This window comes from Lithobates pipiens, unplaced genomic scaffold (genome assembly GCF_037356315.1).
Source record: "Lithobates pipiens isolate NorthernLeopardFrog02 unplaced genomic scaffold, aLitPip1_a1.2 Scaffold_10, whole genome shotgun sequence".
NCBI lineage: Eukaryota > Metazoa > Chordata > Amphibia > Anura > Ranidae > Lithobates > Lithobates pipiens.
This window is the reverse complement of record NW_027507686.1, coordinates 166,568,027-166,591,953: the sequence shown is the minus strand read 5'-3', so window position 1 is coordinate 166,591,953 and position 23,927 is coordinate 166,568,027. Positions and strand designations below refer to the sequence as shown.

The 23,927-nt window shown below is 41.8% G+C and overlaps 1 protein-coding gene across 2 annotated transcripts in view; it reads left to right on the top strand.

The window, feature by feature from the left end:
- The window catches only part of CDC42BPG (CDC42 binding protein kinase gamma), a 304,707-nt gene that overhangs the window by 116,426 nt on the left and 164,354 nt on the right, over window positions 1-23,927 (top strand). For both annotated transcript variants that reach the window (XM_077459264.1, XM_077459254.1), the window contains exons 2-3: window positions 10,283-10,374; window positions 14,042-14,125. In XM_077459264.1, the coding sequence (XP_077315390.1) occupies window positions 10,283-10,374; window positions 14,042-14,125 (176 nt within the window). The remainder of the gene's footprint in view (window positions 1-10,282; window positions 10,375-14,041; window positions 14,126-23,927) is intronic.

Sequence of the window (23,927 nt, the reverse complement as noted above, 5' to 3'; positions counted from 1 at the left end):
AAGACACCCCCTTCTGGGTACCACATTACATCACAGTAGACAGGCAACCAGCCGTTCTTCACTAACCTCAAGCAACTCACCACTATACCCAATCTTGGGGCACCCTGACTTTACAGCAGGCCTTCAACCCAATTAGTTTGGCACCCAGAGGTGTTCCGCTTTGACCACGCCTCGTAATAGCTGGACGTTGGCCCACTATATCATAATTAACTGAGGCGACAGGCGTATACCAACTCCCCTTTGGAAAATGGTGCAGTTACACCACTTTCTGCATACGCTACCCAACCCTTGGGACTTCACCAGACAACTGAGGCCTATTCAGGAACTGAACCAATAACGAAAACCCTATCCAAAATGTATACACTACTCAACTTGCCTACCACACAACCTCATCTACTCTGTCTAGATAGGTGGGAGAGAGATCTTGACAGTAAATTTTCAGAGACACAAAAACAAAATCATCAGTTGTGCTCTTAAATCATCTATATGTACCAAAATGCATGAGACAAACTATGAAATTTTATCACACTGGTACCTTACCCCCTCCAGATTACACAAGTGCTTTCCCAACGCCTCAGACCGTTGCTGGTGGGGAGAGGGAGGGTTCAATTCTGCAAATCTTTTGGTCCTGCCCTAACCTGCAGAACTTCTGTAGGGAGATTAGACGCATTACTCAGAAGTTCAGAGTACGAGATATCAGATGATGCAGCTTTCTTCCTCCTCCATTTGTCAAAAATACTGATCAAAAGATACAAAAAATCATTGACTCGACACCTACTGAACGCCGCAAAGGCATGTATACCGCTACGCTGCAAACAACGATGCCAACCGACTGTAGCGGATTGGCTGTGGAAGGTGAAGGAGATTAGTAAACTAGAGGACTTAGTCCTTACAGCACAGCATAACCATGAGAAATGCCCAAACCTGGAATATCTTTATTTACTCAGATGAGGGAACCTCTCTTGAACGCTTAACTGACCGATGACCATTTACGCTTTTCTTGGCCTGAGAGCACTACAAAACACTTACCCCCACCTTGGCTGCTCATCCCTAACCCCCTTCCTCACTCCCCGCTTATATCCCCTCTTCTACCACTGTCCTGTCCCCCTCCCCCTTTTTTGGCCTCTAGTCACTTTTGCACTAGGGAAAAATGGAAAAAGCAGGGAGGAGAACCAGCAGCTATTGGACGCATACGGAACAAATTGAACTCCTTAAACCCAGTCGTTGTACAATACCCATGTCTGTAACATGCAACACTCGGATATACATTGGTTGCTGTTCACTACTACATTGCATATAGTGTCTGTAACATATTCTGCATATCCAGATTTTCTGTATTGCTGGGATTTCTCCCTCAGTTGGTTTTTAATAAAAAAAATTGAAAAAAAAATTGTTGGTCAGCCTAAGCACCTTGCAAAAAAAGCTTCTGACTAGTTCCCCTTTCACGGGGAGCGACTATTTGGGAAGAATTTGGTTAAATAAATCCAAATGATTTCTAGCAGGAAAGGTACTTTTTTGCCCAAAAAGGAATAAACATCATTTTATTTAAAATGGTCTCCTTCCCCTGTGCCAAGGGCAGCTCCCTCTAGGCAGTGGTGACTGCCTCCACCATCAGATTCTAGAGGAGAAAAACATTCAGCCCCAGTATACATGATTGAAGATGCGTTTTTCCTCCGCCCTGCAGAGCCTAGAAGGAAAATTGGCGACTTTAACCACATCCACTATCCAAGGATAGGAAGCGTGTTAGATCCCCCTCCCCCACCTTAGATCCCTTATCAAGGGAACAGTGGGTAGAGGATGAGGGGTTACCCTCGGGTGATCAGGAAAGAAAGGCAAACCGATTACTCCTCTGCGGAGGAGAAAACCGGAGTTGAATCTTTTTTCAGCCTCGCAATCTGAGAGATTGCTGGTAAAAATCTCTTACAGAGATGGTTCATGCCTCTTTCAAGCTACCTCTAGTAGAGCCAGCTGATCTGCTTTTTCTTGGGTTCCTTAAAACCTTCACTGCCTTTTTCATGCGTTTCCTGTACATGTACAGATCCACGCAGAAATTCAACAGATCCATTCTAGATCTAAAAGAATCTAAAACAGTTTCTGAAGATCTGCTTCTTTTTATGGAGGTGATCAGGTCAGTAGTTTCTATCCTACAAGGAGGAAAACTTCTGGTGCCTATTGGCATCAGGGATGCATATCTGCATGTCCATATATTTCCCGCTCAACAAAGGTTTCTGCGGTTCGAACTAGAACAGCAGCATTTGTTTATAGCCTTGCCCTTCAGGCCAGCTACAGCACCCTGAGTGTTCACAAAAGTGCTAGCGTCCCCCCCCCCCCCCCCTGCTAGGTCAAGGGCACAGGGCTTAAACAGTCTTGGCATACCTAGACGATCTATTTCTAACAGACCAATCAGTGTTCAGAGTAAGGTGTACGGATTATAACCAGTTAACTGGAAAAGTCTGGGTTGCCTTCTCAACCTAAAGAACTCTTCCCTTAAAACAGCTAAAAAAAGCTGGAGTATTTGGATCTGATCATAGATACAGCTCAGAAAGGGTGTTCTTGCCCAGGCAAAAGACAACTTCATAAGAGAGTTGGTGCAGATGATCAGGTCAAAAGGAGATCCCTCCGTTCACCTTTGCATGAGGTTGTTAGGATGGTGGCTTTATTTGAAGCAGTTCCATTCAAGACTTTCAAAACAGTATTTTATTTGCTTGGAACAAAACAATCCAAGCTTTGGCTTTGCCAATGCGGTTGTCCCCAAGGGTGTCCCAAAGCCTCAATTGGTGGTTACTAAAGAATCTGCCAGAATGTAAATCCTTCAGACCACTTATCTGGAAAGTGGTAAACCGAAGAACCCAAAGAGCCTTGCCCATCAACATCCTAGAGATTTGGGCAATGCATCTGGCTCTGAAAGCCTGGGCTTCCAGGTCCTGACAGGATCCAATCCGTCAATGCCACGGCTGTGGCCTATATCAATCGCCAAAGGGGGCACCAAGAATCTCTCTCAGCGCAGAGAGAGGTGAACCATATTCTAACTTAGGCACGGAATATTTCTTTCTGCCCATCGGCATTCTTCATTCTGGGAATAGAAGATTGGCATGTGGACTATTTAAATCGCCAGCAGATTATTCCCAGGGGAATGGTTTCTTTACCCTGACCTATGTTCAGGCTGTTTGTCAAAGATAGACTCCAGACGTAGATCTTCTAGCATCCAGTAGAACATAGTTTAACTTTGTGTCCAAAACAAAGGATCTATTCACATGCAGAACAGAGGCATTGGTGATACCGTGGGATCAGTTCTCGCTGATCTCTGCATCTCCCCCCCCCCCCATTCAATTGCTGCCTCGACTTCTTTTTTGTAGGATCAAGCGGGAAAAAAAACTGGTAATTCTGGCAGCACCAGCATGGCCCAGAAGGTCATGGTATGCAGAAATCGTAAAGATGGCAATGGGGATCCATGGTCCCTTTCATTAAGACCAAACCTGCACACAGGGGCCGATTATTCCATCCTACTTAAAGAACGCTAATTTTAATGGCCTGGCTAATGAAACCCACGTTCTGAGGAAACGTGGGCTTTCTGAGTCAGTTATTTCTACTTTTTAATGCAAGGAAACCAGCTTCCAGCACCATTTGTTTTGGAGTCTGGAAAGCTTATGTTCCCTGGTGTGAATCCAAGGGTTAACACCCTTGGAGATCTATCATAGGCAGAATTCTTACCTTTCTACAAATGGACGTAGAGATTGAAATTGGCCCGAGTACTATTAAGGGCCAAGTCTCAGCCTTATCGATCTTATTTCAAAGTCTGCTTGCTATGCATTCTTTAGTGCAGGGTTTTTATGCAAGGGGTGATGCAGATTAATACACCAGTTAAATCATCTTTAAGCCCTTGTGACTTGAATTTTGTTTTGTCATTGTTACAAAAACAGCTATTTGAACCGATGCAGCATATTCCCTTAGTCCTTCTGGCAAGGAAGCTGTTCTTTTTTGGTTGCTATAGCCTCAGCAAGGAGGATTTCAGAATTGGCTGCTCTTTCTTGAAAAGAGCCATATTTGATTATTCATAAGAACAGAGTGGTGTTATGCCCTTATCTAGGCTTGTCTAGTATTTTCAGGTTTTCACCTGAACCAAGATATTGTCCTGCCATCGTTTTTTGTTTAAAAAAAAAAAATGTATATATATATAAATTCCAGGGAAGGAAAGTCACTACATCGTCGTTATGTGGTGAGAAGTGAAAATCTATTTAAAGGCAACTGTTCAGATTTGTAAGCCCTTGTACACACAAGATCGGAGATTCTGACAACCAAATCCGATGGGTTTTGTCTGAAACTGTTGCATACACACGGTCGGACAAAGTTGTCGGAAAATCCGACGTGATTACGTTATTTTGTTACGACGGGACTATGTTCACGCTAGTAGCCAATAGCTTTGGTGTAGGAATTTGATCTGAGCATGCGTGGCACTTGGTCCGATCGGAATTCTCTACACATGATCGGAGCATGTCCGATCGGAGCATTTTGTCTGAAAATTTTACCAACAAGTTAGAAAACTTGGTCTGTCGGATACTCCGGAAACAGTCCAATGTAGACCACACACAGTCGGAATATCTGACAAAATGGTCCGATCTGACACATTCCGTCGGAATCTCCGACCGTGTGTACAAGGGCTTAGACTGATGTCTTATTTATTCTGCCAGAGGGTCCTAAGAAAGGACAGGCAGCGTTGAGATCCACTGTCGCTAAGTGGATTCAGCAAGTTATAATTCAAACTTAGAAATTGAGGACTAAAATTTCCCCTTTTTCAATTTAAGGCGCACTCTACCACAGCGGTTAGTGCTTCTTGGGCAGTGCATCACCAGGCCTCCATGGCTCAGATCTGTAAGGCCGCAACTTGGTCTTCAGTGCATACATTCACAAATGTTTTATCAGGTGGATGTAAGGAGGTATGAGGATATTGCCTTTGGCCTAGTAAACTGGAGGCAACAATCTAAGTCCTCAAGTCTGTGGGTTGTTTTTCCCTCCCCTCAAATAGCATTGCTATGGGATATTCCATTAAATAGTTAAGGCTTTGTGTCCCATGATGTACGATTAAAATAGGATTTTTATTACAGCTTACCTGTAAAATCCTTTTCTTGGAGTAGATCATGGGACATAGGGCACTCCCCTCTTTTGGGATTTAAGTATATTGCTTTGCTACAAAAACTGATGTGCTCCTGGAAGGAGGAGGGGCTATATAGGGAGTGAACTTCCTTGATTGGGTATACAAGTGTCAAACACCTGAAGGTGGCCCATAACCCATTAAGTAATTGCTTAAGACTCTGTGTCCCATATTGTACTCCAAGAAAAGGATTTTACAGGCAAGCGGTAATAAAAATCCTATTTGCAAAATTTGTATGTGTGTTTTTTTTTTTTTTTTTTCCAAATTTTTAAGTCCTCTTATTTGCGAAAAAAAAACCCCAAAAAAACCCAGTGGTGATTAAATACCACCAAAAGAAATATATATTTTTTTGACTCAAACCTCCATCAGCACCTTATTAGACAGCACTTCATCCCAATATGAGTAAAGAATATTTGAGGGAAGAAGGAAGGGGATTTTTACAGTGCTAGTGTATTGAAAGTACAAAATTTTTTTTAGACATAAAACAATTTTATTATTAAAATTATTTTTACACATTCGCAATCATTGCATGGTTACAGAAATGATAGAGAAAACTGGTCCATACAGTACAGAGGGTGGAAAAAAGCTTACACACCCACTGTATGGACCAGTTTTCTCTATCATTTCTGTAACCATGCAATGATTGTGAATGTGTAAAAATAATTTAATAATTAATAATAAAACAATTCATTTTATGTATAAAAATTCTTTTTGTACTTTCAATACACTAGCACTGTAAAAATCCCCATCCTCCAATATTCACCACCAAAAGAAAGCTCTGTTGCAAAAACAATTATAGAAATTGAATATGGGTACATGTTGCATGTCCGCAATTGTCATTCAAAGTGCGACAGCGCTGATGCTTAAAATTGGCCTGGGCAGGAAGAGGGTATAAGTGGCTGGTATAGAAATGGTTAACCAGATCTAATTTTGTCGGCTGCGAGTTGGAGCACTTTATAATTGTCACTTGGGAATCTAAACACTTTATTGACTAATCCACATGTATGTTAAGTTCGCTGATCTTTTTGTTTTGTGTGGATGCTTGCATTATCCAGCAAGTAAGTTTATATATTTCAGTAGTGATTTTAGCAGCAGAGCCTGTTCACCCAATTGGGTTTTATTTCACTTTTACCTTCTCAAAAATGTAGCAAGGTAAAGTCTTGTTGCGACAACGCTTTAGCTGTTTTTTTTTGTAAAGCAACAACAAAATGTATTCTTAAAGTGGATGCAAACCCTCACATATACCCAGTGAAGTGAACAGCCTCACATGATGCACAGAGATAAAACAAATCTCCCTACAAAAGTTTTACATGTATATCTGCAGTCTTCATCTTTTTTTTTTTTATATATACTGTTTAGAAAGTGCACATCCTGTTAGATTTTCTCTTCCTGGTTAGCACTACAGTGAAGCCTGGACATAGAGCCAAGACAGCTGATTGGAGGAAAGGCACAAACCCCCTCTCCTCATAGGCTGTTTGACTCATTCAGGGCTCTGCTAATCTTTTATAGCATCCTCCCCAACACAAAACTTTTATGTGCGACTGAGAACTTGTCGGGAGTTATCAGGCTGATAACAGACTGGGGTAGGAGACAGCTATGGGACACACTGCAGATGTGTGCCCAGCTCAAATTGAATGAATCAGGTTTACATCCACTTTAAGTAGTTAGGCTGCATGCACACACTGTATTTTTTCAGACGCCTTTTCTCCTTGCAGGAAAAAAAAGCAGATGAAAACTGCTAAAAGCCAGGTTTTTGTATATATGTGTATACACACACACACACACACACACACACACACACACACACACACACACACACACACACACACACACACACACATTTATTTTATTTTTTTCCTCTTTTCTACAATAGTAACTTTATTAAACATGGTCAATAAAAAAAAATCGGTATTATACTAGTACATACATAAGTAATGTGCTACAAAAAAATATATAGTATGAGGTCTACACTTTTGCTCCAAAACACGCACACACGTTTGGCTTTCATGCATTCCATCGGCCAGAATACCAATTTATTCTGGCCATTAGAATGCAATTCATTCATGCGCAAGCGTGCCTTGCTTTAATACGTTTATGTGCCTCTAAACTCCTGTGTGCATGGACTCCTAGAAAAGCTCCTGTAAAACAGGCATTTTGGAGCAAAAGTGTATTAGACCTTATACTATATATTTTTTTTTGTAGCACATTACTTATGTATGTACTAGTATAATACCGATTTTTTTATTATTGACAATGTTTAATAAAGTTACTATTGTAGAAAAGAGAAAAAAATATAATAATAAAAAAAAATATATATATATATTTTGACACAATTTTTTTTTTTTTCCCCAAGAGAGATCATTTATACTTTATTTTTTCTCTTCCTATAATAAATGGCTTTGTACTAAATCATAGTTTAGTGAATCATATCATAGTGAATAAAAATGAAAGTGAAAATCATAGTGAATTTGTACTAAATCATAGTTTTTTAATCATAGTTTGTACTTAATCATAGTTAACCAATAACAATTTTGTCTTAATATTGAAGGAGTTGATTAGTATTATGTTTTTATTGTTTAACTGGCTGCTGACCGCCGGCTGTCAAATGACGGCCAGGCGGCGCACCTATTGTGGCGGGAGGCTGTGATATGATGGCCTCTCGTTTAAACAGGGAATGCGCGCGATCGTGCGCGTGCATCCCTGTTTCTTCGGTGGCGGCGTGTCACGGAGACACCGCTCGCCACCGAAGGGGGTGAACAGCCATTGGTTATGACTTCATCACGGCCGATCACAGATGGTCACACCCCGACTGTGCAGGGCGCGATCGTGAGCGCGCTGCGCATGCACATTGGTGACGGCGTGTTCCCCGGGAACACTGCTCGTCACCGACGCTGGTAAATGGCCATTGGCCGGTTGTTTACCCACGTGATCGGCTGTGATCCTTTCACAGCCGATTACTAAAATGTAAACAAACCGCGGTAACGATATGTTACCGGGTTCTCCTCCTCACACACCGATCGTGTGTGAGGAGGAGATTGCGGTAACATCTCGTTACCGCCTACAGTACACATCAAGCACACGGATTGCCCCCCCCCCCCCAATAAAGAGGACCTGTCACCACCCCTCATAGTACCTGTGGATCACAGTCCATCCAGAGTACCTGTCCCAGTCCATCTGAGTACCCGAGTACCTGGCGCGGCACATCCGAGTACCTGGCGCGGCACATCCGAGTACCTGGCGCGGCACATCCGAGTACCTGGCGCGGCACATCCGAGTACCTGGCGCGGCACATCTGAGTACCTGAGTACCTTTTCGCAGCCCATTTCTCATAGAATATACGTTGGGATGTTTGCTTTCCAAAATGGGGTCATTTTGTGGGTAATTTCACTGTCCTGGTGGTCCAGGACCTTCAAAAGTGTGATAGGTAGGAATGAAATGAGATGTGACATTTATGATCCTAGAATGCCTGAACGTACTACTTCAATGTTCGGACTCTCTGTGGCCAAGCTGTGTAAAAGTCCTACACATGTGGTATCGCCATACTCGGGAAGAGTAGCAGAATGGGTTTTGGGATGTAATTTTTGCTATATACATGCTATGTGTTAGAAATATCTTATAAATTGACAATTTTGTGTAAAAAACCAAAATGCGTTTTAATTTTTTTCCACATATTCCAAAAACTTCTGGAAAAAAATCAACCGTTCAAAAGACTCATTATGCCTCACAGATTATACGTTGGGGTGTTTGCTTTCCAGAATGGGGTCATTTTATGGGAAATTCCATTGTCCTGGTATTCCAGGGCCTTCAAAAGTGTAATAGGTGGTTGAGAAATTAGATGCGTAATTTTTGCTCGTAGAACGCCTGAAGGTAGTACTTCAATGTTGATGTTCTGTATGTGGCCAGGCTTTGTAAAAGTCTCACATGTGGTATCGCCGTACTCGGGAAGAGTAGCAGAATGTATTTTGGGGTGTAATTTGTTGTATGCATTTGCTGTGTGTGAGAAATAACCTGATAATATGACAATTTTGTAAAAAAAAAAAAATGATAAAAAAATCTTAATTTTGCAAAGAACTGTGGGGAAAAAATGACAACTTAAAAAAAACTCACCATGCTACTTACTTAATACCTTGGAATGTCTACTTTGTAAAAAGGGGTCATGGGGGGGGGGGGAGTGTATTTGTACTTTCCTGACTTGTTAGTGTCTCAAGAAATGAGATACTCCTGACGTACTGTAGGCCTGATCAGATATGATAAATTTTCAGCGATTGGCACCATAGTTTGTAGACTCTATAACTTTCACAAAGACCAAATATACACAAATGTGGGTTATTTTTACCAAAGATAGGTAGCAGTATAAATTTTGGCCAAAATTTATGAAGAAAAATTACTAATTAGCAAAAATTTAAGACAGAAACAAAGGCATTTTTTTCACAATTTACGTTTTATTTTATTTATAGCACAAAAAATAAAAAAACTCACTAGTGATTAAATACCACTAAAAGAAAGCTCTATTTGTGTGTGAAAAAGGTTGCAAGTTTCATATGGGTACAGTGTTGCATGACTGAGTAATTGTCATTCAAACTGTGAGAGCACTGAAAGCTGAAAATTGGTCTGGTCAGGAAGGGGGTGTAAGTACACTGTATTGCGGTGGTTAAACACATTGCAGTACTGACCGTGACCTATTATGCCAGAGCACATTTGCCTTACATTTGCAGTGCCCTTTGTGATTTCTGCAAATGTGGAGACACATTTAAATGTTGCTTGGAATTACTGTGTAGCGTGTGGGCTATGGAATGTGCAGAAATTAGCAGAATGAAGAAACAACAATCACATCAGTTAGTGATATTCTATTTTATTGTAAGGATTAGAGGAAAGAAAATAGCCTTTCAAGTTGAGAGAAAACTCGTTGCATTTATATATTCTCTGCAGTCTTGGAGACTGGGCAGTTTGTGTATTTTTATATTTTTTTGTCCATGTGTATAGATTGGATTAGAATAGGAAGGCTGTGATTGTTCTGTACATGGCACTACAAGGTGGAATTCTGATGGTAACTGGAAGAAATGGAAGAACCCGGAGAATGTGTTAGGAAACGGATATGCAGAAGACTAACTAACTTTTCTTTTCTCTCATCAGCTGAACCATTTGCCTCAAAAGTCAAGCAGATGAGGCTTAAAAGAGAAGACTTTGAAATTTTAAAAGTAATTGGAAGAGGAGCATTTGGGGAGGTAAGTTTGGTTTATAAAGCCATTGTCACGCAAGCTATGTTATGAGAGCAAGTGTGCCAATTCTCATTCTTGCATTTTTTTTTTTTTCACAATCCAAAGTTTATTGAACGCTTAGAGCTGGTTCACACAGGGGCAACTCAGATCCGACTTCAGGTTGCCTCAAGTTGCGCTACATGTAAAAATCAATGTAAGTGAATGAGAGCCTTCAGAAAAGGTCCTGTACTACTTCTATCCGACTTTTAGGCGACTGGTACCCATTTATTTCAATGGAAGTCGCCTCCAAGTCGGATCTCCGTCTATACTGAGGCGACTCTCAGAGTTATCAGCTCTCGAGAGGGAACTCCACGCCAAATTTATTTAAAAAAAATCCGGCGTGGGTTCCCCCTCCGGGAGCATACCAGGCCCTTCTGTCTGGTATGGATTTTAAGGGAAACCCCCTACGCTGAAAAAACGGCGTGGGGGTCCCCCCCAGATCCATACCGGACCCTTATCCGAGCACAAAGCATGGCCAGTCAGGAAGGGGGTGGGGACGAGCGAGCACCCCCCCCTCCTGGACCATACCAGGCCGCGTGCCCTCAACATGGGGGGGTTGGTGCTTTGGGGAAGGGGGGGCGCCCTGCGGCCCCCCCACCCCAAAGCACCTTGTCCCCATGTTGATGAGGACAAGGGCCTCTTCCCGACAACCCTGGCCGGGGGGCTTATCGGAATCCGGGAGCCCCCTTTAATAAGGGGGTCCCCAGATCCCAGCCCCCCACCCTATGTGAATGAGTAAGGGGTACATCGTACCCCTACTCATTCACCTGGGGAAAAAATGTCAATAAAAAACACAACACAAGTTTTAAAATTAATTTATTAAGTAGCTCCGGGGGTCGTCTTCCGACGTCGGGGGGGTCTTCTGACGACTTCTCCGAATGACTTTTAAAACTTGTGTTGTGTTTGTTTTTCTTTGTTTATTGACATTTTTTCCCCAGGTGAATGGGTAGGGGTACCATGTACCCCTTACTCATTCACATAGGGTGGGGGGCCGGGATCTGGGGGACCCCCTTATTAATGGGGGCTCCCGGATTCCGATAAGCCCCCCACCTGCAGACCCCGACAACCAACGGCCAGGGATGTCGGGAAGAGGCCCTTGTCCTCATCAACATGGGGACAAGGTGCTTTGGGGTGGGGGAGCCGCAGGGCGCCCCCTTCCCCAAAGCACCAACCCCCCCATGTTGAGGGCACGTGGCCTGGTACGGTCCAGGAGGGGGGGGGGGGGGCGTTCGCTCGTCCCCATCCCCTTCCTGACTGGCCAGGCTTCGTGCTCGTATAAGGGTCAGGTATGAATCTGGGGGGGATCCCCACGCCGTTTTTTCGGCATGGGGGTTCCCCTAAAATCCATACCAGACCTAAGGGCCTGGTATGCTCCCAGTGGGGGAACCCACGCCGTTTTTTTTTTTTAATTTGGCGTGGAGTTCCCCATTGAGAGCTCATTCTCTGATTGGCCACGGCAAAAGTCGCCTGGCCTGGGGCGACTTAAAGTCGTGTTGTAAGTCACCCCAAGTCGTGTTGACAAGTCGTGTCTAAGTTGCCTCCAAAAGTCGCGTTGGAAGTCGTGTTGCCCCTGTGTGAACAGGCTCTTGCGTAACAGGTAATAGACACATGAAATTTCACATATAAACAGCAGTATGAGAAATGTCAGTTTGCATTTTAAAAGAGCTTAATATATTATTGAGAGTAAATCAATGTAACGACGACTATAGGTAATTCGGCTTTAGGAAAAAAAAGGGGGGTGGGGGGGATATAGGAGGGGGAAAGGGGTGGGATAGGAAAAATATAAGAATTGATAAAAGGAGTAGGGTGGGAATATAGATGAGCATTGTCATATCCATTTAGTTTAGATTGTTGCTCATTACAGGCTGTGCATTTTGTCGATATGTGTAGTGAAATCTGGCTAGTGATATTATGGTTGTATTTGTTTTTTTTTTATGCACTATTTGAACTAAATAGGGAAACTTGCAAATTTAATTACTATACAGCACATTGTGGGTTATATTGAAAGTCACTTTGACATCTCAAATATGGTAGTTTGAATTCCCAGTTCTGAACTGTAATTGGTTCTGTTCCCACCACTTTATTCAAAAATGTGATTATTCCTAAATGTATGTAAAGCATTGTGTTTTCTTGGTTAGGGTACTATTTTTACCACTTGTCGTGCATCTCTAGTCCTATTTTGTGCCAGATCTCCTTTACATTTAGTAAATGTTTATTAGAACATCTCAAACTGTTCCATAGCACTTATAATACTGAACAATTATAAGATAGCATAGAAAAGGCACGACGTCATGTATCCCCAAAAATGAAAGAACTGACAATACCACCACAGGTTCTAAAGAATGACCACATACATGCACAGATCTCCTCTTCAGTGCTAAAACACTGTTGAAGTGTAAAAAAAATACTCTCTCCCTCTCTCCCTCTCTCCCTCTCTCCCTCTCTCCCTCTCTCCCTCTCTCCCTCTCTCCCTCTCTCCCTCTCTCCCTCTCTCCCTCTCTCCCTCTCTCCCTCTCTCCCTCTCTCCCTCTCTCCCTCTCTCCCTCTCCCTCCTTGTGTACATTTGTGGGCGCTTATTGTAATCAGGGCACTGATTATCAGTGCCCTGATTACATGCCTAGATGTCTTCTATGAGGAGATGCCACTGATCGGCTCTCCACTCCTCACATTGCTGTCGGTGTGAGGCGAGGAGAGCCGATTACCAGCATTTCCGTGTTTATATGTGACCGGCTGCGATTGGACACGGCCAATCACATAGTTAAAGAGCTGTGGCTCTATAGAGATGGGGGCTGCGCCATGTCCTAGTAACACGGCGGGGGCATGCCAGAGCGGTGTTCTGGGTGTCCCTTCATGTGATGTCCACCCAGAACGAGAGCCACACCGTCCCGCCGTAATTTTGACAATGGGAAGGCGGGAGGTGGTTAAAGAGGAGCTGCAGTCTGCTCACGTAATCTGTAATAACTTCTTTGCCATTCTGAAGTTTCCTTCCAACCACTTTGCATATTTTATATATACTATGATTCTGTATTTTACCAAATATGCAACAGAAATCTCCCTCCACTGAGTCTAGCTGCAACCATTTTAACTGTGGGCAGCTGAAGCTGCTGCCTGTTCACTTCCTGGATTTACACAGAGGCATACCTCTAGCTCTGCAGCTCTCATTGACCCTCTTATGACTCATCCCCCCTCCTTCCTGGTAAACTTTCACAAGAGTGGGGGAGAGCACTGTGCATGATGTCATGAGCCTAGGCTTTTTAACCCAACAAGAAACAGGAAGTGGGCTGTATGTTCTTTACTGGCAAAAAAGTTTTACTATCCAAAGTTAAAACGGCAGAAGATTTAATTGATGGAAAGATGAAAAAAATGACTGAAGTTCCACTTTAATGTAAAGCACTAATGGTGAAAATGGCAAGAGAACGATTAATCGTCTGATGTGAAGAAGAAAGAAAGGTTTGGTTTACAGAACCTGTATTGGATGTAGTTTTGTTGCCAATGACACAAAATAGCAAATAGAATATTTAGGGTAATAGTCATGTATATGTATGCTGCATTATTTTATTTTGCTTATTTGCTTCCATTTCATACTATTACGATTTACATGTTTTTTCTTTTTTTCTTCCTTGTTTCTAACCAGGTGGCTGTGGTGAAAATGAAAGGCAATGGAAAGATATATGCCATGAAAATCCTGCACAAATGGGAGATGCTAAAACGAGCTGAGGTAATTATTGATCTGCAAATTTAAAAAGACACACACAACCAAGACATAAACTTGCAAGGCTGGTATTTGGAGAGGGCCAACCTAGCAGTTGCCAGGGCCTTCGTGCATGCAGAAAACCCCCTTTCATAGTGGTCAGTGATTTTTTCAGTGTAGGCAAAGCTGGTGCAGTGGTTAAGCAGGTGACGCTTTTTAATTTCCTGTGTTGCGTCGGATTTTGTAATGGAAGTGATGTTCCCTCACAGCCAATCTTGCTACACCCCGCACTCATCCACAGTAAGTATACAGTGAGAAGGTGGCAAGCAGACATCTTGTTACACCCACCAGAGTCATGCATTTCACACTTATTTTTAACAGTAAACTGAGTTTATATAGTGAAATGAAGTGATAGTATTTAAAAATCCGTCTGACTGTTTAGATGTTGAAAATCAGCGGCAAGCCTGCTGACCTCACAGGTTTGTTTATTTGACAGAACACTGCTCATGTAAAAATCACATCAAAACAGTCTGACAGATTTCAAAATAATGAAATTCACTATATAAGCTGAGTTACTGTTAGAAAGAAGTGTGAAATGCAAGACTCCGGTGGGTGTAACAAGATGTCCGCTTGCCTCCTTCTCACTCTTCTTCTTCTTCTTCTTCTTCTTCTTCTTCTTCTTCTTCTTCTTCTTCTTCTTCTTCTTCTTCTTCTTCTTCTTCTTCTTCTTCTTCTTCTTCTTCTTCTTCTTCTCTTCTTCTTCTTCTTCTTCTTCTTCTTCTTTCTTTCTTCTTCTTCTTCTTCTTCTTCTTCTTCTTCTTCTTCTTCATCTTCTTCTTCTTCTTCTTCTTCTTCTTCTTCTTCTTCTTCTTCTTCTTCTTCTTCTTCTTCTTCTTCTTCTTCTTCTTCTTCTTCTTCTTCTTCCTTCTTCTTCTTCTTCTTCTTCTTCTTCTTCTTCTTCTTCTTCTTCTTCTTCTTCTTCTTCTTCTTCTTCTTCTTCTTCTTCTTCTTCTTCTTCTTCTTCTTCTTCTTCTTCTTCTTCTTCTTCTTCTTCTTCTTCTTCTTCTTCTTCTTCTTCTTCTTCTTCTTCTTCTTCTTCTTCTTCTTGTTCTTCTTCTTCTTGTTCTTCTTCTTCTTGTTCTTCTTCTTCTTTCTTCTTCTTCTTCTTCTTCTTCTTCTTCTTCTTCTTCTTCTTCTTCTTCTTCTTCTTCTTCTTCTTCTTCTTCTTCTTCTTCTTCTTCTTCTTCTTCTTCTTCTTCTTCTTCTTCTTCTTCTTCTTCTTTCTTCTTCTTCTTCTTCTTCTTCTTCTTCTTCTTCTTCTTCTTCTTCTTCTTCTCTTCTTCTTCTTCTTCTTCTTCTTCTTCTTCTTCTTCTTCTTCTTCCTTCTTCTTCTTCTTCTTCTTCTTCTTCTTCTTCTTCTTCTTCTTCTTCTTCTTCTTCTTCTTCTTCTTCTTCTTCTTCTTCTTCTTCTTCTTCTTCTTCTTCTCTTCTTCTTCTTCTTTTCTTCTTTCTTCTTCTTCTTCTTCTTCTTCTTCTTCTTCTTCTTCTTCTTCTTCTTCTTCTTCTTCTTCTTCTTCTTCTTCTTCTTCTTCTTCTTCTTCTTCTTCTTCTTCTTCTTCTTCTTCTTCTTCTTCTTCTTCTTCTTCTCTTCTTCTTCTTTCTTCTTCTTCTTTCTTCTTCTTCTTCTTCTCTTCTTCTTCTTCTTCTTCTTCTCTTCTTCTTCTTCTTCTTCTTCTTCTTCTTCTTCTTCTTCTTCTTCTTCTTCTTCTTCTTCTTCTTCTTCTTCCTTCTTCTTCTTCTCTTCTTCTTCTTCTTCTTCTTCTTCTTCTTCTTCTTCTTCTTCTTCTTCTTCTTCTTTCTTCCAACCTGAACTCCTGGTATTTTTAAGCTATAAAATATGATCTATTTATAATAAAATAAACCATATGACAGAGCAATGTTTTAATTATGAACAAGGAAAGGGAAAGCTAGAAAAGGAGTTTGCCTCATGATTGGTCCACGATGCACTCACTTTAAAGGAGAAATATAGCCAAAGCTCGTTTGGCTGTACTCCATTGGATCACAGGAGTGTAATTCTTTTTGCACTCCTGTGACCTGTTTCCAGCACAGAGCGGTCTGAAGTCTGCTCTCTGCTAACGTCACACAGATCAGTCCAGGCACTGCGTCATCGCAACAAAGTCTGGATCCGCCAGGTGCCTGGACTGACACCCATCTCAGCCTCTCAGCGAGCCGCTGAGAGACACAGCCGAATGCCCACTCCACAGCCCAGCGCTCAGGTGAGCGAGGAGGGGGCAGAGCAAAGCGCTGTGACTGACAGTCAGTAGCTCTCTGCTCCGGAAGCCCCGAGAACTGAGTGAGTGGCGATTTTTGATTGCTCGGTTCTCAGTGCAGAGGCATCGGGAAGGGATGTAGCACCTAGGTAAGTATGATTCTACAAAAAAGTGCAAACCCATACTTTTAAGCATGGCACATCACACTGGTTTTGTGGCTCTTGTAGATTTGGCTGAGAAACATCTGCCAAACCTACATGCACATTCTGACTCGGTTCACGTATATATATGCAAATTGGATTCGTTTCGGATTGGATTTTGATCCGTATCCGATTCGCGTTAAGCGTGAACCAAACAGACTTTCTATGGAGCCAGTTCACATATCTGCAGAGCAGCGAGAGAGCGATTTTAGTGCAAATTTTAAAGATTTTGAGCATTTTCTGAGCACTGCTGTGTGATTCAGGCTCATTGTCTTCTATGGCCATGCTTCTGAATCACACATCAGTTTTGATCACAAATTGAGAAAACTAATTCCGTGGCTGTCCCCTCCCAATCCATACCAGGCCCTTATCCAAGCATGCAGCCTGACGAGCGACCCAGTCAAAACGGACCTGAAAATCACGTGTGAACCTAGCCTCAAGGATACTGATATCCTAGGATGTAAATTTTAGATTAAAGGCCACGGGGAATGGATTCCTAGATTTCACACACATTACTTCTTTGGACCACAAACATGCATTGTTTCCCCCTTCAGCATAATTTATTTATTTATTTTGTAATTATATTGGGCCTGTGCATTGTGTTTTTTTTTTTCCTTCAATGTAATTTTGTATATATTTTGAGTATTTTTTTTTTTAAGACAGTATGTGGGCTAAATATTGCATAAATGACCGCTCTTCTTTTTATAACTTGAGGTATTCTACATTACTAATGTAGAAATTCCCCCTTCCTATCTTAAGCTGCAATGTACTCTTTGATATTGTTGTCATGTATTTTAGCAATAGATTATAGTTACTGCAATATTTGAAAAAAGAGCTCTAGGATTGTAAGGTATCTGGATCAAGTAATGAAAGTGTGATAATCAGGATTTCAGCTTGGTTCAGATCCTGGCCTGTTTTGCTCAGTCCTGCAGCCAGCCATTTATTACTGATAACTTCCCAACCAGAGAGGGGTTCAGACAGCAAACACATTTATTATATGGGTGGTTTGCGCATTTTGCAATCTTGGCAATAACCTTATGTGCAACACATCAATTTCTATATGTTGCTAATGAAATGGCAACCAATATGAGGTTAACCTGGGAGCATGTTCTTAAAGGATTGGTGCACTGTGGAAGTAAGATTTTTACATAAGCACTTCTGTGTTGTTGTCGTCCAATAGGTTTACAAATTTAAAATTGACATTTATAATTACCATTTGTGTCTCTAGAACACTATTTCAGCAAACCTTTAATTTTGGGCCAGGGAAGCATGTGTCTTTCTGTATATCTGTGTGTTCAGATTTAATTTGGTAATCCCTTTTTAAGTACAGTGGTTTAATGATTCAGAATTTTATGTCAGGGCTGTACTTAAGATGCTTACAAGTTGAAGTACCACATCTAAAGCCATTTTATGTCTGTCAGATTGCCATGTGTAGGTGCCAGAATCGCTCATGTTGTGCTATGTTTGCAATGTCTAATTGCTGTTATTGTAAACATAGAGTTCTTAGTGCTGAATATACCCAAGTATTTTATTTAATTTTTAAGTAAGTTTGTTTGTGTGTTTGTGTTTTATTCTCAAATTTTCTCTAAATTGCCAAGGAACCAAAGGTTTGAAATTCTGAGTACTTCCTTTGAAGTAAAATGGCAAAAGGGAGGATGACAGCTTGTTGAAAAGACACTTGTGTAGATTATAGACTTGTTTATGAGTCAGCATAAATCAGATTAGAGCAGGAAAGCACGGTTTTAGAAGTGATTTAATAAACCCTTGTAAGCTGCTAGTTCTGAAGCCTAGCCCACATATAGCACAAAGAAACCTGTTGTCAATGCAGATCTTTGATAGAATGTTGGACTAAAGGGCATGTTATGTAACTCTTTAGACCTATGGCAAAAGGAATACTGTATATCATTTACATATACAAGTGTGGGCATTGCTGCGCTAACCTCAACTGATAGAGAAACTGCAGCTACATAAAAATGTGACAAACCTATAAGGAATCAAAATGGTGGGTATTGTAGCGTTAACAAATAAGCACAAATATAAGTGGAAAAAAAGGCAGGGCAATGTGAGGAACATTTATTGACCTGCATTTTTATCTGTGATCACAATTTTTATCTTCATTGCTGTATCCCGGTGTTAAGAAATAAAAAAACTCATTGTTTGACCTACACCACATGGAAGCAATTTTTTTCTCTGCATACCATCCGGATGAGAGTTGCCCTGCTGTTCAGTGTCCAGTCGGTCTTTTTGCATCTAAGATCCAGTTTCGGTGCTCCTTCCATTGGAGGTTGGTTTGATAATCTACAATACCCTGGATTCATCTTTTGACTTCCTGGAACCTTTGGAGTTCCGTGTATCCGCCGTTTTCGGGCACCCTGCCTGTATGACTCTGCTGCTGACATTTGAGTCCACCTGTTCCATTAAGAGTATATATACCCCTCTTGTGTTGAAGATGCACCACCCTTGATGTTTGCCATACCGGACAGTGTGCTAGTTTATTCCACCCTTGATCCATCATCATTTAGTGGCTGAAGTACAGGCGTCTTTCAATAGATTTCTTCATCCATTGGACTTTTCCACTTATATGTTAAAGTAAAACTGATTTTTTTTTTTTGCACTCATTTTTTAGCGCTACATTACCCAATATTTTTATAACCTATACATAGACATTTCACTAGGTGGCAGATACTCAATTTTAAAAGTGTTGGCAACCATAATAATCCTCCTAATTTGTTAGATTAGTATACAGTACTCTTCTGAGCTCAGCTCTAAAAACAGACCTTCTATATCAATAGTTGCAATGTATGGGGACAAAGGCATTAGGCATCAGCTATTCAAGATGATTGACAAGATGGTAGATGGCAATGAGTTACTAAAGTTGGAGTGTGCATAATCTGGTGCAGTTGTGCACGGTAGCCGATCCGCTTCTAACTTCAGCTTGTTCAATTTAAGCTGTAAAAAAAAGGGAGCTGATTGGTTTCTATGCAGAGCTGCACCAGATTTTTCATTCTTTAATTTGAGTCAATTAACTCCAATAGTAGCATAACCTTGCCAGGCGCTTGCATTTTTCATAAAGGAAACCCACTTCAGTTGCCTTCTGCATGGGTATATTTCTACAAGTGTTTTAACCACTTGCTTACTGGGCACTTAAACCCCCCTCCTGCCCAGACCAATTTTCAGCTTTCAGCACTGATGCACTTTGAATGACAATTGCGCGGCCATATAACACTGTACCCAAATTAAATTTTTATCTTTTTGTTCCCACAAATAGAGCTTTCTTTTGGTGGTATTTAGTTACAGCTCGGAGTTTTATTTTTTGCTAAACAAACAAAAAAAGATGCAAAATAAAAAATCATGTTTCATAGTTTATCAAATTTTGCAAACAGGTCATTTTTCTCCTTCATTGAAATACGCTGATGAGGCGGCACTGGTGGGCACTGATAGGCACTGATAGGCGGCACTGGTGGGCACTGATAGGCGGCACTGGTGGGCACTGATAGGCGGCACTGGTGGGCACTGGTGGGCGGCACTGGTGGGCGGCACTGGTGGGCGGCACTGGTGGGCGGCACTGGTGGGCGGCACTGGTGGGCGGCACTGGTGGGCGGCACTGGTGGGCGGCACTGGTGGGCGGCACTGATGGGCAAAGATGGGCGGCACTAAGGGGCACGGATGGGCGGCACTGGGGTGCAACACTGTTGAGGCAGATTGTGGGCACTGATGGGGGGGCACTTTTTTTATTATATAGGTGGCACTGTCAGGGGGCAGGTGGGCACTGATACGCTGGCTGTGATCGGGACTAATGTCCCGATCACGGCCAGCGGTGATGGGCTTTTTTTTTTTCTCCTCGCGCTGTCAGCACGAGGAGGAAAAATGGCCGATTACCGGCTCTGTTGCATCACATGATCAGCTGTCATTGGCTGACAGCTGATCACGTGGTAAGGGGTCGGGATCGACCCCTTGCTCCGATCCGTGATCAGGCGCTCGTGCATGGGACGACATCAATAGACGTCGTCCCGGCAAAGCAGGTCCGCGCTGTAGCCATCATTCGGCTATAGCGCGGATCTCTAGAGGTTAAATATATTATATTATGTGATTTTATGACAAGATCTGGAAATCAACTGACTACCATATAACCAGGTTGCCCTGCCAAACACATTGGAGGATAGCTACATATACTTTTTATTTTAGGATATGCAGTCCTTGAAGAGATTTGACTATTCTTTTTGATATCCTACAATGAGGGGGGATTGCGGTTGTCAATCCAAATTCAGTCGGTCGGGTCACAGGCAAAAGATGAAACGCAACTGGGTAGGCTCAGGGCGCAGTGCCCACCCATTTTTTAAGCCAATTAGAACTTCCGGCTCTAATCATGCGCCTCTAAAAAATAAAAGCTCCATTGGAATTTAGGCGTCCAGCAACCTGCATGTAGATTGGGGCGCGGCAACCCATATGCATGGGCCGCCACTGCACTAGTGATTAGACTTAAAGTAAAATGTAGCCTTGGCATTTAGTTCCCTGCACACCTTCCAACTTATGTAAATGTGAGATATATGGGTGATCAGATTTTGAAAATGAAAAATGGAGAAAGGAAAAGCACTCACAATGCCACATCCGTATATATAAAGGGGAACATAGGGGAAGGCTACCAGATAAGTACCCACAGATCGGACTTTTAAGGCATGGAAACAATGAGAAAATAGTAGGAAATATTATTTATTGAAAAATGTACATAGTATAAGTGTTCGAACAGTTAAAAATTATATAAAATGATACAATTAGTACATTGAGCCCTTGTGCGTCGCATCTACGCGTTTCGCAATACGGCTTCCTCAGGACACAAAAGGTTCAAAGATGTAACAAAAACGAGCAGGATAAATCTCACTGTCTGAAATTGGATATATTGAAATTTAAATTCAAAGCAAGCATATATACAGAAAACTTTGCATTGCATGTTGTATTAAGAAGCATGTGCTCAACTATCCAGGAGAGAGAGGAGACAAGGACACACAGAGCCGTAAGTTAGTAACACGCCCCTAGGAACACTTAACCCCTACACTGTCACCCACTGGTTAACCCCTTCACTGCCAGTGTCATTTACACAGGAATCGCTGCATTTGTATAGCAGTGATTGCTGTATAAATGACAATGGTCCCAAAAATGTTGCTTATAACAGGGGCAGAGAAAGTCTCATATCAAAGTATAACATCAATGGGAAAATCATAAACAATCCAGGTTCCCATACGTACACCGTTTATAAAGCTTCACAGATGCAGGTAGTATATAGTGTATCCCAATCGGCATAAAAAGCAGCTGAAGAAAAGAACCTACGACAGAAAACAAACACTAAAACAATGATAACCATACTGCCAAGGAATGTTTTCAAAGATGAGCATTATAACCAATATTGGCCTCATATGGGTGTGGGGATACGTTTCTCCACTATAAATGGTCCACACTTTAGCCACGGCTTTCTGTACAGCGTCGGGCTGTCTCCCAGGGGTATACCGGTCTGTCTCAGAACGGAAGTAAGTACCTTCACCCGCTTGGTTATAATGCTCATCTTTGATGATATTTTACACGAGATATTTTACACAAAGGAAGCGATACAAAGAGATACTTTCTCATGCAAATAGAGGTACATATCAGGAATATGAAGTGTTTGGCTAACAAACGCTTTAAGATTGTATGGCCAGCATCACAAAAGATGAACACTATTATGTGTGTGCTTTTTTTTAATTTTTTTTTTATATATGATAAATGTTTAAGTCTGCTAGTTGAGTTCATAGCTGGGTAAGGTGCCATGTATTCTAAATATCAGCAAAGTAAAGCAAAACAGGCCGATCCTGCAGGAATACTACATGTATTAAGTGCTCAGCAGGCATTAAGAGAATGGCCATTCTTTGTTTTTGTATGAAATTTAAAGCTTTGTATGTGTCTCCTGTCAGTAGGTTATGGTGACGATTTGCCTTCTGCAGAGAGCACAAATATTGTGAACTATTGTGGTTTTTGAGAGATGCAATGCTGACCTTCCATTTCCCTCAGGTTATGTCAAACTGGAATGCCAAGATGTGTCATTGGTCCTATTCCCTGACATATCTGGGATGCCTTCCAGAGATCGAGCAAGTACAGACAAGCATCTCAGCATATCTTATACCATTTCAGTGACTCTGAAGCTGGTGTTCTTATTGCATATATATCTAGATGTGGTGTATATCGTGCAGGCAATCTCATGCATGTCTCAAATGTTTATGCAGTGGGATATAGGAAGTAAATACTTTGCACAATGTATTAAACTATGGTGTGTGTATATATATATAAATATAATATCTCTATGCATGCTGAAGTTAATAAAACGAATGGTGACATTGAAGGTTTAACAGACTTTTCTGTGTACTAACATTCACAATGACAGTGATGTTAAAGAGGAAGTATAGCATATTTTCAGAAAGAACATTTTACGTTATTAGTGTTGAAACCAGCATTAGGGTCCCTCAACGCTAGGAGCAGAATAAATGTCATTACCTCTGATAGAAGCAGCATAAATATGCTTTTTAGGGGGGTTTATAGGCATTTATTTTTACAAGTGTTACACTTGTGAAAGTTAGAAGCATTTATGCAGAGAACGCTCTAGGCTGTTTGAGGCCTTAGGCAAAACTTAGACACGAGGCCCTACTCACGCCCATAATGGGGGGGGGAAATGTTTCAAGCGATAAATACCTGTGCGCACCCCCCAAGAGTTAATAATTTTAGGCAGAAGACACTGACACAATAGTGCCTTAGGTAAAGTTATTGGCCTCTGCAAACTGACTTGCACTGTTGCGTGGGGCTTCACTGGCTCCTTGCAGGTCTTCGCAACAGCACTCGTCTGCTCTTTCATCCCACCTCCCGGCCTCTGACATTATGCCGGGTGGGACTAGTAAGCTGGGAAGTGACTGCTTTTGGACTTTTTGTGACCATGTGCAGGAGTGCTGGTGCAAATGGAATACTTGCATCGCTCTGCTGCAGATAGAACATGGTGTAGTGGCAGCCGGCGGTTTTCACGCCTGTCTGCAGCAGTTCAGAGCAAGCAGCCTTTTTATGAAGCATCAGAGGCCTCCCAGCCCAGTCCGCTCCTGACGGTTTCAGCAAGAGCCATGCAATATGCAGTGCTGTATTGCTGTATACTAAAGATGCTTTACCAGTCTGGCCTGCTCATCCCGCCAGCTTGGGGATGCTGACCGGCGACATTTACACACACACATCAGGCAAATGTGCATAGGCTAACATTAAGCTGCTTCTACAGGCAGGAGAAAAAATGCAAAACACCTGTAGAAGCAGCTTTTTTTTTTTTTTTTTTTTCAAACCCAGTGTGCATATACCCTT